The sequence below is a fragment of the Narcine bancroftii genome, chromosome 5 (assembly GCF_036971445.1).
Source record: "Narcine bancroftii isolate sNarBan1 chromosome 5, sNarBan1.hap1, whole genome shotgun sequence".
Lineage (NCBI taxonomy): Eukaryota > Metazoa > Chordata > Chondrichthyes > Torpediniformes > Narcinidae > Narcine > Narcine bancroftii.
The window spans coordinates 91792937-91807704 of record NC_091473.1 but is presented as its reverse complement, the minus strand read 5'-3'; the positions used below and the strand labels follow the sequence as shown (position 1 = coordinate 91807704).

General features: G+C 37.3%; 2 protein-coding genes across 4 annotated transcripts in view; one reads left to right on the top strand and one right to left on the bottom strand.

Annotated features, from left to right (window-relative positions):
• The window catches only part of jak1 (Janus kinase 1), a 154774-nt gene extending 150030 nt beyond the window's left edge, over positions 1 to 4744 (top strand). For all 3 annotated transcript variants that reach the window (XM_069938345.1, XM_069938344.1, XM_069938343.1), the window contains exons 22-24: positions 946 to 1063; positions 1162 to 1272; positions 3941 to 4744. In XM_069938345.1, the coding sequence (XP_069794446.1) occupies positions 946 to 1063; positions 1162 to 1272; positions 3941 to 4042 (331 nt within the window). In that variant the 3' untranslated portion in view covers positions 4043 to 4744. The remainder of the gene's footprint in view (positions 1 to 945; positions 1064 to 1161; positions 1273 to 3940) is intronic.
• Positions 1 to 14768, bottom strand: part of raver2 (ribonucleoprotein, PTB-binding 2) — a 162381-nt gene that overhangs the window by 7032 nt on the left and 140581 nt on the right. Inside the window, exons 15-16 of the mRNA XM_069942360.1 lie at positions 903 to 14425; positions 432 to 548 (exon numbers count right to left, since the gene is read on the bottom strand). Coding sequence (XP_069798461.1) covers positions 14279 to 14425 — 147 coding nt within the window. The 3' untranslated portion in view covers positions 432 to 548; positions 903 to 14278. The remainder of the gene's footprint in view (positions 1 to 431; positions 549 to 902; positions 14426 to 14768) is intronic.

The window sequence follows — 14768 nt, the reverse complement described above, 5'->3', positions numbered from 1 at the left end:
TGTATTAAGGCACAAGAAGAGACCTTTCAGCCCATTGTATCCTTGGCAGCTCCCATCAAAGCAATCTTGCAAAACCCAGAGTCATGCACCTTATTCAGATGCCCATCAGCTCCCTTAAGATTATTTTGTCATTTGCCAACACCAAGTTATAGTTTACCACAATCAATTCTTGCCTGAATACACAAGTGGAAAATGGAGTATCTGGCAGAAGTCCACAGGGTTGTGGAGAGAATGTTCAAATCTGCTGCACCACCTGCTACTGATACACACAATCGTACAGATCATGGGAGGCCATTGGTGCATATTATGACTCACATATCAACCCTTCCCACATTTATTAATTAAAACTGATCATTCTTTGTTCCATACTTTCCCAATACATGTTTGTGTTGTCTTCAGTAGTTACTGTACAAGACAATAAAATTTCTTACCATAAAATTGAAGGTTCTCACAACAAAGCTCTAATTCTAATAGATGAGAGTTCTTTATTATCTTCATCAACCATTTTGCTGTTAAACTTTCTTGTTATACACCAAGGACTTGATTCCCTACAAAAAGAATAATCCGTAAACAATTACTGTTATGCCATTTGCCCATAGACATATTATGTACGTCAAGTCTTCATTTGGAGGATGATAAAAGTACAGCTAATATTCAACAATTATGTAATATTTTTAAGTGAAATGTCCATGTTATACATTGGGATAGCGGTGGGGGGTGCAGGGAAGAGATCAACGGCCTCAACAAATTTGCCTGAGAACACCATTACTAAAATGAATGGGTGGGAAAATGTACCCAATGGTATGTGCATTTTATAAATTGAAAATCAAAGAATGCCATTTGAGAATGATCGTTTCAGTTCCAATTTAAAAGTGAAAGCAAGCTTACCAGTTTCCACTCACCTATAATGTAACAAATTCAATGCAAATGGATCTGTTTCTACAGGTATGCACCAGAATGCTTGATACACTGTAAATTCTACATTGCATCAGATGTGTGGTCCTTTGGTGTTACTTTGTATGAACTGATGACATTTTGTGAGTCTGAACACAGTCCAATGAATGTAAGTTCTTGTCTCTCCCAGCAATTCCAGTTAGATCTGTATTTGCCTTCTTTTTACAATTTCTAAAATTGCCCATTTTTTTCTTACATTCTTAAAAGATGTTCCTGAAATTGATTGGACCAACTCAAGGTCAGATGACTGTCACAAGACTTGTACGTGTTCTTGAAGAAGGCAAGCGTTTGCCCTGCCCAGCGCAATGCCCTGAGGAGGTAAAATGCTCATTTAAGTAATACATATTTTATTTCCACTCTAATCTGAACAATGCACAATTTTGAGTTTAAACATTTGACAAAAATCTCATAATTAAAAACTATTCAATTTGAATTTTCATTGGAAAATCAGGTTATTGTTGAGGATTCATTAAAAGGTAACATGCAGATGCTGTGATTGTAGTGCAATGCTCAAAAATGTTGGATAAACGAACATTCAAGATGTCCACCTTCTTCAACAAACATGGCTTCCCCTCTACTGCCATCAACTCAGCCCTCACCCACATCTCTTCTATTTCCATCACATCTACCAAGACGCAACAATGATGGGATTCCCTTTGTCTTCAATTTCAAGGTTAAATTGAATGTCAGGGTACATAGATGATATCACATACAACCATGAGATTCTTTTTCCTATGGGTCAGGCAGAATTTCTACTTATAAGTAGTGTAAAATGTACTCAAGGAAAATGATTTGTATACAAAGGAGAGACAATGTCATCAAAAAATCAATGTAAGCAAATAGACTGTGCAAATACCGATAAATAAACCTACCACCCCACCAGCATCCTCAATTTCCATTATCTACAACATAATCTGACCAACAGACATACCTTTCCTTCTCCACTTTCTACAGGCGCCACCTCATCTACTCATCTCTTCTAATCACCTCCTCAGTACCTCTCCACCTTCCTCACCACCATTTGGGGGCCCAAACAGTCTTTCCAAGTAAACCAACACTTCACTCCAAGTATCACCTTCTGCATCCAGTGCTCCAGCTGTGGCCTCCTCTACTTCGGAGACTGGTTGCAGGCCTGGGGGATCATTTCATTGAGTCCCTTCATACTGTCCACTGCAATAAAGGGAGCCTTGCAGTGTCCAACTATTTCAATTCCAATGCCAAAATGTCTGTCCATGAATGTCATCCACTGCCAAACTGTGGCCACCCTCAAAATGGAGGAACAACCCCAATATTCCATCAGGGTACTCTCCAACCAAATGGCATTAACATCGACCTCTCCAGTTTCTGTTAGGCCCCTCCCCTTTCCCATTGTCCCTCTTGCTCTTTCCTCCAGCTCTCCATTCACACACTCCTCCCCTGATCAATTCTCACCTAACCTCCTTCCCTCTCCATTCAGAGCTACCCATCACTTCTCAACTTTTTTTTCTCTTCTGCCCTCCCAATCATATCCACCAAATACCTTTTGCCTGCTGGCTTGTGCTCGTACCCTCACCTGCTCATACTTTGACAAAAGGTTCAGCCTGAAACCTTGGTTATATCACTTTTCTTCCTACGAACGTTACGTGATTTTCTGACCTTCACCAGCACTTCTGCATATTGTGCAATATGCAGATAATGCAAGAAGGCAAACTGTACACGAGCTGTTATTGGAAGAGGAATTGAGTAAAAGACTAGCGATGCCTTTCTCCAATGATATCTCCACAGCAGATTGAAAATGTTATTTTATTAAAGAAAGCAAGGGATAATGTCAATGCAGGAAGGGAAGTCTGAAACATAACATCAGCTGTGTCCTTTCCGAATTGCACTATGGCTCACACCAGCCACTATTTGTGGGTCTTTAAATATTCCCTGTCTTATTGTATGCTACTCATTGGAAGGTTCTATTCACATGAATGTAAGCAGCATTTTCAACCTGGGATAGAGTGATAGTTCCCGAGGCAGAGAGAAATCTGAGGTACATTCTATAAAATGTGGTATAAAATTTCCTCATGGAAAAATAAAATCCCAACTTTTGTTTCAAGAACTTGCAGCATAAAACATGGAGTTATCAAAGAATGTGTCCTCTCACCCCCACAGAGGTTTCTAGTGCTTCATGTGCGCTCTTGTTAAAGAATGAGAGGAGATCTTATAGAAACATAGGATTATGAAGGGCATGGATAGGATAGGTGTAGGAAGGTTTTTTGAGCTGGCTGGGGAAACTAAAACCAGAGGACACAGTCTCAAGATTCGGGGGAGTAGATTTAGGACAGAGATGAGGAAAAATAGTTTTTCCCAGAGAGTAGTGAATGTTTGGAATTCTCTAACCAGGCAAGTGGTTGAGGCTGCCTCATTAAACATATTTAAAATTCGGTTAGATAAATTTTTACATGATAGAGGAATTAGAGGAGAAGGCAGGTAGGTCATAAATTAGATCAGCCATGATCATATTGAATGGCGGAGCAGGCTCGATGGCCATTTTTGGCTTACTCCTGTTCCTCTATTTATTGTTAGTAAAGCCTTTCACTCCTGTACTCAAATCTCATTGCTAATTCATTCTACAGCTGCTTGTTAGCTTTCAGTGATTTGTATACAAGGACACCAAAGTCTCTTCATTTTTTTTTTAAATTCTGCTTTTCTGTCCCAATGTTGTTAACCTCACATTTTTCCAAATTCTGCTCTATTTGCATATTTTCATCCACTCTCTCAGCTGTCTTGAAATCTCTTACCATCTCCCTCACAATCCTACCTACTTTATTAACATCAGGCAATTTAGAAATGAGATAGAAAGGATAGTAAGAAAATTCAAGTTGAATTACTTTAATCTATTGTCCTCGATCTGTATTGCAAACCATGGTTGTGTATGAGTGCCGGATTGGCTTGACAAGTACATTACACAGAGCAGAGAAGTTTGACATTACTTATTCATTGTTATTGTTCTCGTACCTAGGTTTATTGCCATATGAAGAAGTGCTGGGAACATAATCCAAGTAACAGAACCACATTTGAAAATCTTGTGAATGTATTTGAGTCTTTGCTTCAACGCGCATGAATTTAACTAAATGGGCCTGCACAGAAATTGATTGTATTTTTTTTTTAAGAACTCAAGAAACTGCAACCAGTTTAAGTAAATTTAAATATGCAACTGTCTATATTCCATCTGTGTAAATACTTATTACTATGTTCTGTGATTAAATGGGAACTTTCAGAAAGGCAATATGTAACTTTATTCTTGGAAAGATCAAACCTATCCAGCAATGACATTTAGCTTTATGAAACTTCAATTGGACAAATTGTTCTTTAACCTTGCAATTCAAATTTCTCCACAAAGATGCCAGACTATAAATTTTGTAAATAGTATTAATAATTAAAGGATTTGGATGACTTTCTGAAAAGGCAGCCATGGTTACCTTTTAGTATAGATGGGAGAGAACAGGACTCCAGTGAAGACCATCCTTCAGATGAGAAAATAAACAACCTTCATTATAGTGGATGTTTCTATATTAAAATTGTTAGTGATTTATCCATGTGAATTGCAGAATATTATTGACTTCACAAATATAAAAATTATTAACATCAGCTAATTGTGAGCACTTGATGTATCTAAATTGCTATTTGTTTCCAGCACTGACTTCAGTGCAGCCAATCAAAGGGCTTAATGTGCAAGTAAATACAATTTGTTTTTGCATTAATTAGTATCTACATTTTATATTTTGTAATATAACAAAACCAATAAATCTATTTCTACTTCAAAGCTTCTGCATAATTTTATTTTAAAATTTTCAAGGATAGAATAAGTCATTTCAAATCAAGTGGAAAGTGTGATTTGTAGCTTGGACACATTAAAGTGATTACTTACTTTATATTTACGATGGAAATTTAACAATAGGAAAAATTAATTTGGTATGTGATTTGACATTCAACTTCAATGTTAATGAGTGGAATAAGAAAATAAAACAGAACATTTAAAATGTAAAATTCTTCATTGTAAAGAATTTCAGAACCAGCAAGCTTTGTGAAAAAAAAGGATTCGAATCTTTATACCATATCTCAAATCAATTCTGCACATGACACAAATTTAAGAGCAAAACCCTTAATCCCAAATGTTTCAATCATCTTGAAAGCAATGATTGTATGTCTGTTTTGTGCACTCATCAGGTATCCCAACAGGGTTTCCCTGGATAACTCTTCGAATGGGGGTGGCATGCAGTGGATAAATAGGAATCTCTCCAATGCCATTCAATTTCCTAAATATCTTTATTCCTGATCCAAGCCCCACTACACTGCCATGCACTTCTAAAGCCATAGACTTCATGGTTCAAAGCAGTTTTACTTGCTTTTGAATCCTATCCATGAATCACACTGAGATCCAGACTAATTTACAAAATGAAAGTTTTTTTTAGGAAGACAAGGTTAAAAATACAGGTATCTCACATACAAGCATAAAATCTGAAAAAGTCCCCATCACTACTGAACAGAAACAATAAAGAAGCCATCTTCTGAGTCTACAAAATAAATTGGAGAGGCTCTCCCTTGATTCACTACTGCAGCCAAAGTTGTTTGTGGAAGTAGCCTGCTGATTAGTTCAGAAATCAATAACCATACTTACCTCACTAACTTTAAATGTTTTTAATGTCATGAAGCTACAATTTAAATGCAGCAAAAAGTAGCTCGTGAATCACAAGATTTAAGGAATTGAGAACATTTCAACAGAAGAATACAAATCTCAATGAAACTTGATTAAATTTTAAGGCAGTAGATCAACTGAAACCAGATCTTGTGTTCTGGGGAAGTACGACCAAACAACTTCCACCGTTCTTTTCAAATTAAAAGTAATGATCCAAATTGCAGTAAACATTACCTTGTTTGTTTTTCACAAACTGCTCTACTAGACCTACCTTGTTACACCAATCTGTTTTTGGGAAGAAAATATTAACTTTACTTTATTTACATTTTATGTCGTCAGCTCCACGGAAATGCATAGTCAAATTTTTTTAAAAATGATCGAGACATGAAGTTGTGTGAAATTACAACAAATCTAGGAATAAGAAGACGACCAGTAACCTTAGCAGAAGATCTGGGCATTCTAAAGACATATAGCCCTGCAAAGCCTCCCTCTCTGGACATGCCTAAAATGAGAGCACTATTCCACTTACCAGACACTTAGAATTGTACTATTAGGACCTTTGGCTAAATCAAGTTCTGTCAAAGGAACATTGACACAAAAAGACAACAGTTTTAATAGACAAAGTATATCGCAAGAACCAATAAGGAAGGGTTTAAAAAAAAAACAACCCAACATCATTATGAGTCTTTGGAGTAACTCAACAAGACACTGACTGCTATCACTAATGTTACAAATAGTTTAAAAGTTCGTTGACATGATTTGTAAAATCATGTCATTTAAACTGCAGGTAGACCCCACTTACAGTAGAGTTCGGTTCTGGGACTCGCATTCAAAATAGAAATTATTGTAAGTCGGAGTCAGGGTCTGCATATACAAATTTAACAGTCTTAAGCATTCCTGGAATAAGGAATTAAAAAAATAATTGAAAACAGAGTAGAGACACAGGTAGGCTTGGGGGTTGGGACCTTGGATGCGCGAGCGGCCGGGGAGAGGTCACTGAAAACCTTTATTCACGTGTTGCCATTTGATCCTCAAGGCCATGGGAACTGAGAACTCTGTGTGCAGCTCGCTGGAGGGAGATGCTCTCAACATCCGTCTCTTTCCTGCCACCTGATCTACCCCCCCCCCACATTTTTTTTTAGGGGGGGGTTAGGAAGCGAGTAGGATGAACTTTCTCTTGGCCCTCTCCTTCACTCACCATCTTCTCCTCTCGGCACCAGGTAACTAGGGTAGATCATAACTACAGGTAGACCCGACTTACTTTTATTCAAAACAGATTCTAATCATTGTAACTTCAAAATATTATAAGTCAGAACATCGTAAGATGGGGATCTATCTACAAAATGTTATAAATAATTGTCAAAGCAGGATTTATTTTTAAAAATGCCAACTAGTTTCATATCATTTTCCTTAACTGCCATCAAGCCCAGAAATTAACCCTATTTCATATGTAGAAGAGCATGCCTTCAATATCAGATGTAGACATAGAAGTGAAACTAATACTCACAGCTAAATCCATGTGCTAGAAGATGCATGCTTGGGATGAAGACTCACCGGTCTTTATCTATAGGATGAGAATCAAGCTCTTCACATCCAATTTTGAACGGCAGTGGACAATTTGACAGCTAAAAGGAACACCTCCATTCTTCATGATGATGGAGCCCAGCAAACAAGTGACAATGGATGAAGTATTGCAACAAGTTAGTGAGATGAGTGGATGAACATTCAATGCATCATCCCAATATCAGAAAAGCAGGTCTTCAGTGAATTCAATGCTCTATACAAGTTAGCAAGAAATAATTATTTGAGACTTAGACCCTGGTAGCATTCTAGATGTCACGCTGAAGACTATACCCCAAAATTAGTTGCATCTTATGAGAAACAAAATCCAATTCAACAAAAAATTTGAAAAACTGCCCTGCCTGCAAAAAAGGACAAATCCTGTCCATACAATTGCCATTATACCTTTGATTTACTTATTTATTAAAAGAGGAATCTCAGATAGTTGTTGAAAATTCTGTGGAAATTGCATTAGTTACCCAGGTAAATGCACAAGCTGTGATTATTTTGCACACACCTTCACTTAGTGTTGTCCACACACAATGGAAAGTGTGTGGTGAGAGAGATTATAAAGATTACAGAGGAAGTATTTGATCTTTCTTTTGGCACAAGCTGGTGAGAGAATTTAATGAAGCATTCAAAATTAAAGTTAAATCAAATGAAAGATCAGCTCAAACTATTTTGAAATATAACTTCACCTGATATGTGGAAATTTGAGGGAGTAAAGCACCAGATACATTGGATATTCTGATAAATAATATGATTTTGTGAGACACATGTCTCACAAAAGATCATTAAAACAACTTTTGTTTAAGTAACTACTTGTCTTGGTGAATATCTATTTGGGGTCCCTTGGGCTAGTAACAGTATGAATTCGAAATGTTCCCTCCTCACTGATGATCAACACAGGCGCACCTCAAGGATGCATGCTTAGCCCACTGCTCTACTCACTCTACATGCTTGACTGTATGGCCAGGCACAATTCCAATGCTCTCTATAATTTTGTCAATGACACCATGGCTGTCGACAGAATCATAAACGGCAATGGGGAAGCATACAGGAGGGAGATAGATCAGCTAGTTTAGTGGTGTCACAACCTTGCACTCAACGTTAGCAAAACCAAGATGATTGTGGACTTCTGGAGAGCATGAACCAGTCCTTATTGAAGGCTCAGTAGTGGAGAGGGTCAAGAACTCGAATTGTTGGGTGTCAACATATCTGACACAACTGTCCTGGAGCCTCTAAGTCAATCCAATCACAAGGAAGGCTCACCAGCGGCTATACTTTGTGACATGTTCATGACAATAGATTTTGATTTTGAGATAGATTAAAATGGTCAAAGTCTAACCACTGAGCTATCAGAGCAATACCGTTGGGCTAACTGCATCATCTGAGCAGCCCAAAGCAGACTTTATATCAGAAGGGCAAGCCTTAAAATGTTTAAATGCATAAAGAAATAGACCTTGAGTAGTTGAACAGAACTATGGTAAAAAACAGAATTAGGAAGGTGCCACCATGCAAGCTATTTATTTCAATATGTGGAGGTAATGACAAACTGAAAGGTAACTATTTTCAAAGGGCATGTGAAAAGCATCAACTTGAATGGCACGTTATTCATCCCTGACTTGATACCCTCATCTGCGGGATAATGACATTACCTGCAAAAGATTTACATCCTGTGACAATGATCATTCTACTTGGTGTTTAAATATCTTAAAAGAAGTACACCTGAAAAATAACCTCGACTGGGTTGTTACTTCTGGATTATCATTGCTGGTTAACACTACCTCATACAGGGTAGGATATATGTCTTTTACAAACTGAATTTAAAACTACTGATGCTAGCTGAAAGCAGTTTCAATAAACAAGATGAAATTTTCGAGGAGGAAGTGCAATAACTCCGACTGTTAAACATGTTAAACTGCTGATTGATCCTGGGTCCTGATAAAGCTGATCGAGTCAATCTTGTTAAGTATGATAAAAAACTGATTGAGTTAACTGATTGAAAGATTCATCAGACACTTCCAATTGAAAGATTCACTTAATGAGGAATGGAGAAACAGTCAGGCCTGCTTTTTTGTTTTCCATTGTATAAATATGAACCACTGAAATTTAGAGTTCTGATTGTGGTTTAGGCTACTGCAGGATTTCCATTATATCATGTTAATAAACTCTTGAAGCGAACCTCAAAGTTAATTTCTGAGACATTTGTGGATGATAAACCCTTCATTGAGATAAATAAGATTGCAGGATGTTACTACTCAAGCGGAAGTAGAATTTTTAAAACATAATTGAGATACAACTGGATAGCAGATAGCGCTTCAACTGAGACTAGGAGTTTCTGATCGTTGTTAAATTCACCCAGATAGGCAGATTGAATTAATTCTCCTTATCCACTTCCTCTGGAACAATAAGGCTTCACTTGCATCAAAGACGTCAATTCAGTAACTGCAATATGGGTATCAAAGATGACATCTTATGAATCTTGTCCAGGTCATTCAACAAGTTGGAAAATATCATACATTTATGAACGTATATATAAGTACTAACAGGATACCTAGCATGGCCTGGGAAATAAAACACTCAGTTGTTGACTACATAGTTGAAACAAAATACTCACAAAATTTCATGGTAATTTTGCATAATTTTTTTTTAAAACACATTTATATTCTTTGTAACAGATTCACAGTTCAAACAAAGTTGATTTCTGGCAAAACATACAAACAATTCTCAGCTAAGGGCTTCATAATAAACATTTTTAGTTTTTCCTCCTGGTGCATTTACATAGACAGTTTGGGCTTCCGACACATGAACATCCAACATAGAGCTGCCCATGGGAAAAGCAGGGCTCTTTCAATTGCAGTCCAATACCTTCAACATCTGACCTTGGGATTTGTTGATGGACATGGCAAAACTCAGGCATATGGGAAATTGAAGTCTCTTGAACTCAAACGGCATATCAGTGGGAATGATGGGAAATCTCGGAATGAGTACGTCTCCTTTGCATATCCAGAAAGTATAGCCGCCTCAATAACATGGGGCAAAAGCTTCTTATCAGTCAGTCTTGTTCCATTGTACAGGTGTGGTGGATCCAAGTTATGATCGGTGCTCCTACTTTTTGAGTGAGTCAATAAGGTTCCAGTGAATTTTGAAACTCCATCTCTTTTTGACCCTTTGAGTCTGATCAGGAACAGTGTCAACGGACTTGTAGCTGTGTGTTGATGGCATCGACAACATTGTTCTTAGGAGCTAATATTGCTCTTTCACACAGCCAGCTGTAATTCTAGTATTTTTCAGAAAAGTCTGGTAAGACCTTTGCTTTCAGCTCATCAACAGATTGGTCGATTGTTCCTTGTGCACCTAATTTGATTTTGCCATTGCCAAGCAGCAGCATTTTCAATGGCTGTGGAGGCTCAGCCAGTAGTGATATAAGTTTTCCCATTGGAACAACATATTGATGGCATTTCACCTTTCCACTTTGCTCCACAATCTTGGCATACCTGACATGAAACCAATTATAACTGCATGAATGGAAGAATACTCAATGTCAACTGAGTAACTGACACCACATTTAGCAGGTTGGCTGTAGTAAATGGTGCTGCCCTTCGGCTGGTGGCTTTTGTTCGCATTGCTTGTTCTTCCTCAGTTTCCTGCTCTTTGTTTGTCTAGAGGCCTAACCACTGAGACAGGCCCGGTACTGCTGTTCTGTTTCCTGCTGCCTGTTCCTTACATATTTGGAAGCATCAACAGTGAGGTGAGATTGATGTTCCTCTTCTGTCTCTTGCTTTCTTCTTTATCTAACTTTATGGGCTAGTGAAAAGCTTCTGCCAATGTTGCTTTGCTTTTTTGGGTCCATATTGAACTGGGTTTTTATTCTGAATGTACACTGATGCACAGCACTGTAACTGATCGAGGAGTTCCTGGTGGAAGTTCAATTTTTCTTTTTGAACTTCATATGAACTTAAAGGTTAAAATCAACGTGGTCATGATATTCAGCATCAAGTGCAACCCCTATTGAATCTTCTTGGACATTTCTAGAGTGATTTGCATGGAGAACATTCAAACAAACATAGATGCACAAATATACGTTAGATTTTATGTACGCATGTGTGTCTCCTGATTTCTACATCAATAATTAAAGTTTGAAAGCTATAAGAGCAGAGACGTGTTATGAACCCAGAGGACCCCAAAACCCAGCAGCAACAGATAGTCACCAAGGTAAATGGTCACTTAAACAAAAGTTGCTTTTAATTATCTTTAAACATGAACACACAATCACACTTTAACATATCACTATTAACTAACCTAACTTAACCCCCTTCTAATTCTAAGTGCACGTGTGTGTAATGTGTGTATGGTTCAGAAATGTTCTTTGGTTCACAGTCCAATCACACCTCATTCCTCCATGTTCATTGGTTGCAGGCAATTCTTATACTGTGCACAGAATTTAACATTTATAAAGTTCGCCAGGCTTTGGTGCTTGAAAAGTAGATGGTTACTGTTCAGGAAGGTTCTTAACGGTTTTCAGAGAGACATTTGTTGTACATTTACTTCCATCAGCCACTTCAGTGTCTTGCTGAATAAACTTGCCCCGTCAGGGTTCTCCAGATGACAACCTTTCTTTTAGGTCACCACAGAGTTCCTTCTTGTTTGCCTTATTCCAAGTGAAACATTAGACAGCCAGTCCTTTCCTCTTGCATGAACCACAAGGCCATCTTCCAAATGGGGCTTGACAGCTTGTCCTGTTCCAGTCCCAGCTTCAGTTACTGGTTGTAGCACTGTAGAGGTGATCTGTGTGTGTGTGTGTGTGTGTGTGTGTGTGTGTGTGTGTGTGTGTGTGTGTGTGTGTGTGTGTGTGTGTGTGTCTCTCGCTCTCTCTCTCTCTGAGAGAAAATCTGTTTGACTCCCTCTGCTTGCAAAACCACATGATCCTCTTAAAACATCTCCAGACAATCTGCAGTTCCAATGAAATCTTTCACCTGTCGTCTTTTGTAAACAACAATCCATTAGTGAAGTCTCTTAAGCACTCTTCAAAAGCTCTTGTAAAAGCTGTGGAACCGTTATGTCTAGCATTAGCAGAGCTCCAGTATTTCAAATAAGATCTGTTTTAAAGTGTTTGTAGGCAACCTACTCTAACAAACCTTTCCCAATTTATCTCCCCAAAACATATCTATATGCTCTGTCACACAAGTAATCAACATTACACATTTGCAAGGCATAAGAGATCTTCAAATGAAATTGATCAAAATTGGATGGCAAGGTTAACATACCTGTTAGCGCAATGTTGTTGATATGCCAATGACCCATGTTTGAATCCAGTGCTGTCTATAAGGTGTTTGTACACTCTCTGCATGTCTGCGTGGATTTTCTTCAGATGCTCCGGTTTTCTCCCACCCATCAAGTCTTACAGGGTTGCAGGACAATTGGGTGCAATTGCTTGAGGGCTTGTGAGCTGGAAGGGCCTGTCGCCGTGCTGAATGTCTAAATTTAAAGTTATAATTCATGGCACAAGTGCCTCGCAAAAAAATAATATTGCAAAACAAATTCATACAGGAACCTCCACAAATTTATCTGCCCGTATCAAGATCAGTTTCTGTAACCATCATCATTTTTGGCATCAGTTGAGAATGTTAAAAAGAAGTAAACAATGAACCCAAAATCACTTACTCCAAAAATCACTTGTGCCTTAAACATCTTTGTCATTGCAAGAGGAATGCAAATACATCAATGACAGGACTGCTTCTATCATATTTATTTATCAATTGAGAAATATATCTAACTATTCGGACATGACATCAGTGAGACTTAAAAATAATGGCATTTCTGACCTGTATTATAGAGATAGAGTTTTATTTCTTGAAAATTGAATTTGTCACAGCAATTTCAGTTTTCCCCTTTGGAAACAAACTGAGATGGATCATGATGGCTTCAGAGGAACATGTAGGGCCCTATCTCATGTTGCACCACAAAGATAGTGCCTTGGAAATACAAAGAGAACCAAAAAGATGAATTTTCTAAGACTCTTAAATTCATCTACTAAAACAAAAAAGGTCAAAGGAGAAATGAAAAATTATTCAGACTTTTACTTTGTTTTACCTTCAAACAGAAAGAAAATAAACCTACTGTTTATGATTCAATTGCAGTGAAATTGCTCCTGTTTTTGTTTTGCCTGGTCAAAGACAACAACCTTCTTGAGTGGATTGCAATACAGTCCCCAAACAATTCCAGTTCACCATCGAGCAATCACATGAATAAACAATACAGTATTAAAAATTGCCTCATAATAATTACTCGATAAATAAAACAAATCTTCAAAATCATCAGAAAAAAACCACACCCCATTGAGGGAATAAAAATATTAGCATTTTCAGTGATATATACTGTCTTACACAAAAATGAATCTCTTTGCTTTGGTCAGTGGAGGCAGTATACACTGTATAGTGTTGATATAAAGACAAATACATCAGGTATACAATTTAGTTAGTGCAGTCAGAAACCAAGTGCTTCATTCATAGTTAAAGCTAATATTCATGTACATTGAAATACACTGCAACACTTGTGAACTATTTTTTTTAAAAGTAGTGCAATTCAACAATTAATTATAAGAGTGTCTGATGTGAAATGATTGGAGGACAAAAATGATTAGGGTGGAGGTAGTGGAAGGGATTCATATTTATCTTTTCATCACCTTTTTCCCTCCCTTACCCAAAAACCTTAAAACCTTGTATAGAGAAAAATTTATATAATAATGAACTGCTTCAAATTCAATAATTGAGATATGTTAAGCTAGTTTCATTCTGTAATAAGCTAAAATTTGAAACCAGCTTGTGCAGCTAGATACAAACAATTAAACCAGGACAGTTTGCATCAGGCAATGAACCAAAATACATACTAATCTGTTCTCAATCTGCTTCACAGATGCAGTAGTCAAAAGTTTTTTTTTTAAAAAGAACTCTATTTTAACAAATAAAATGTAAAGAAATCTCTAAAACTTAATTTAAAATTCAACTTTCTAAACAAAAATGAACTGGGTAGTTTCACATTTAAAAGAATGTTCCAGCATCAAGCAAAAAGAGCAGTGTTAGTAATGGTGAATTCAAGTCAAAATATTCTCTTCTTCTTGTAATAGGAATCAGCATAATGACCACCCAGGCCTTGCGAATGTTGCCCAATGTAGTTGCCATCTGGACTGACTTCTGGAGAAGGCAGGAGATAGGTAGATGCACGTTTCTGGCCAGACACTGGAGACTTAAGAAAAACAGAGCTTCGTCTAAATTCAAGCAAAAAAACATCAAAACCATCATTGTAATGGTTTCCACTATTTTTTCCTTGGAAAACCAGCATATTGAATTGTACTTAAGAATATGAACCAAAGTTTCAGATTTAATTTTACACCTCTATTAACAATAATTCCAGCTTTGGAGAAAGGGAAAGGAAATAAAGGATCTAAGGGGTTAAGAAGAACAAGCAACATGTTTCCATTTCAAATAATTACCAGTCTAAATTGTAAAATGAGCATTTCAAAAATAATTTAAAATAAGATCTCATCAGATTAGGAGAATCGGAAGAGTATAACTGTACTCCTAAACTC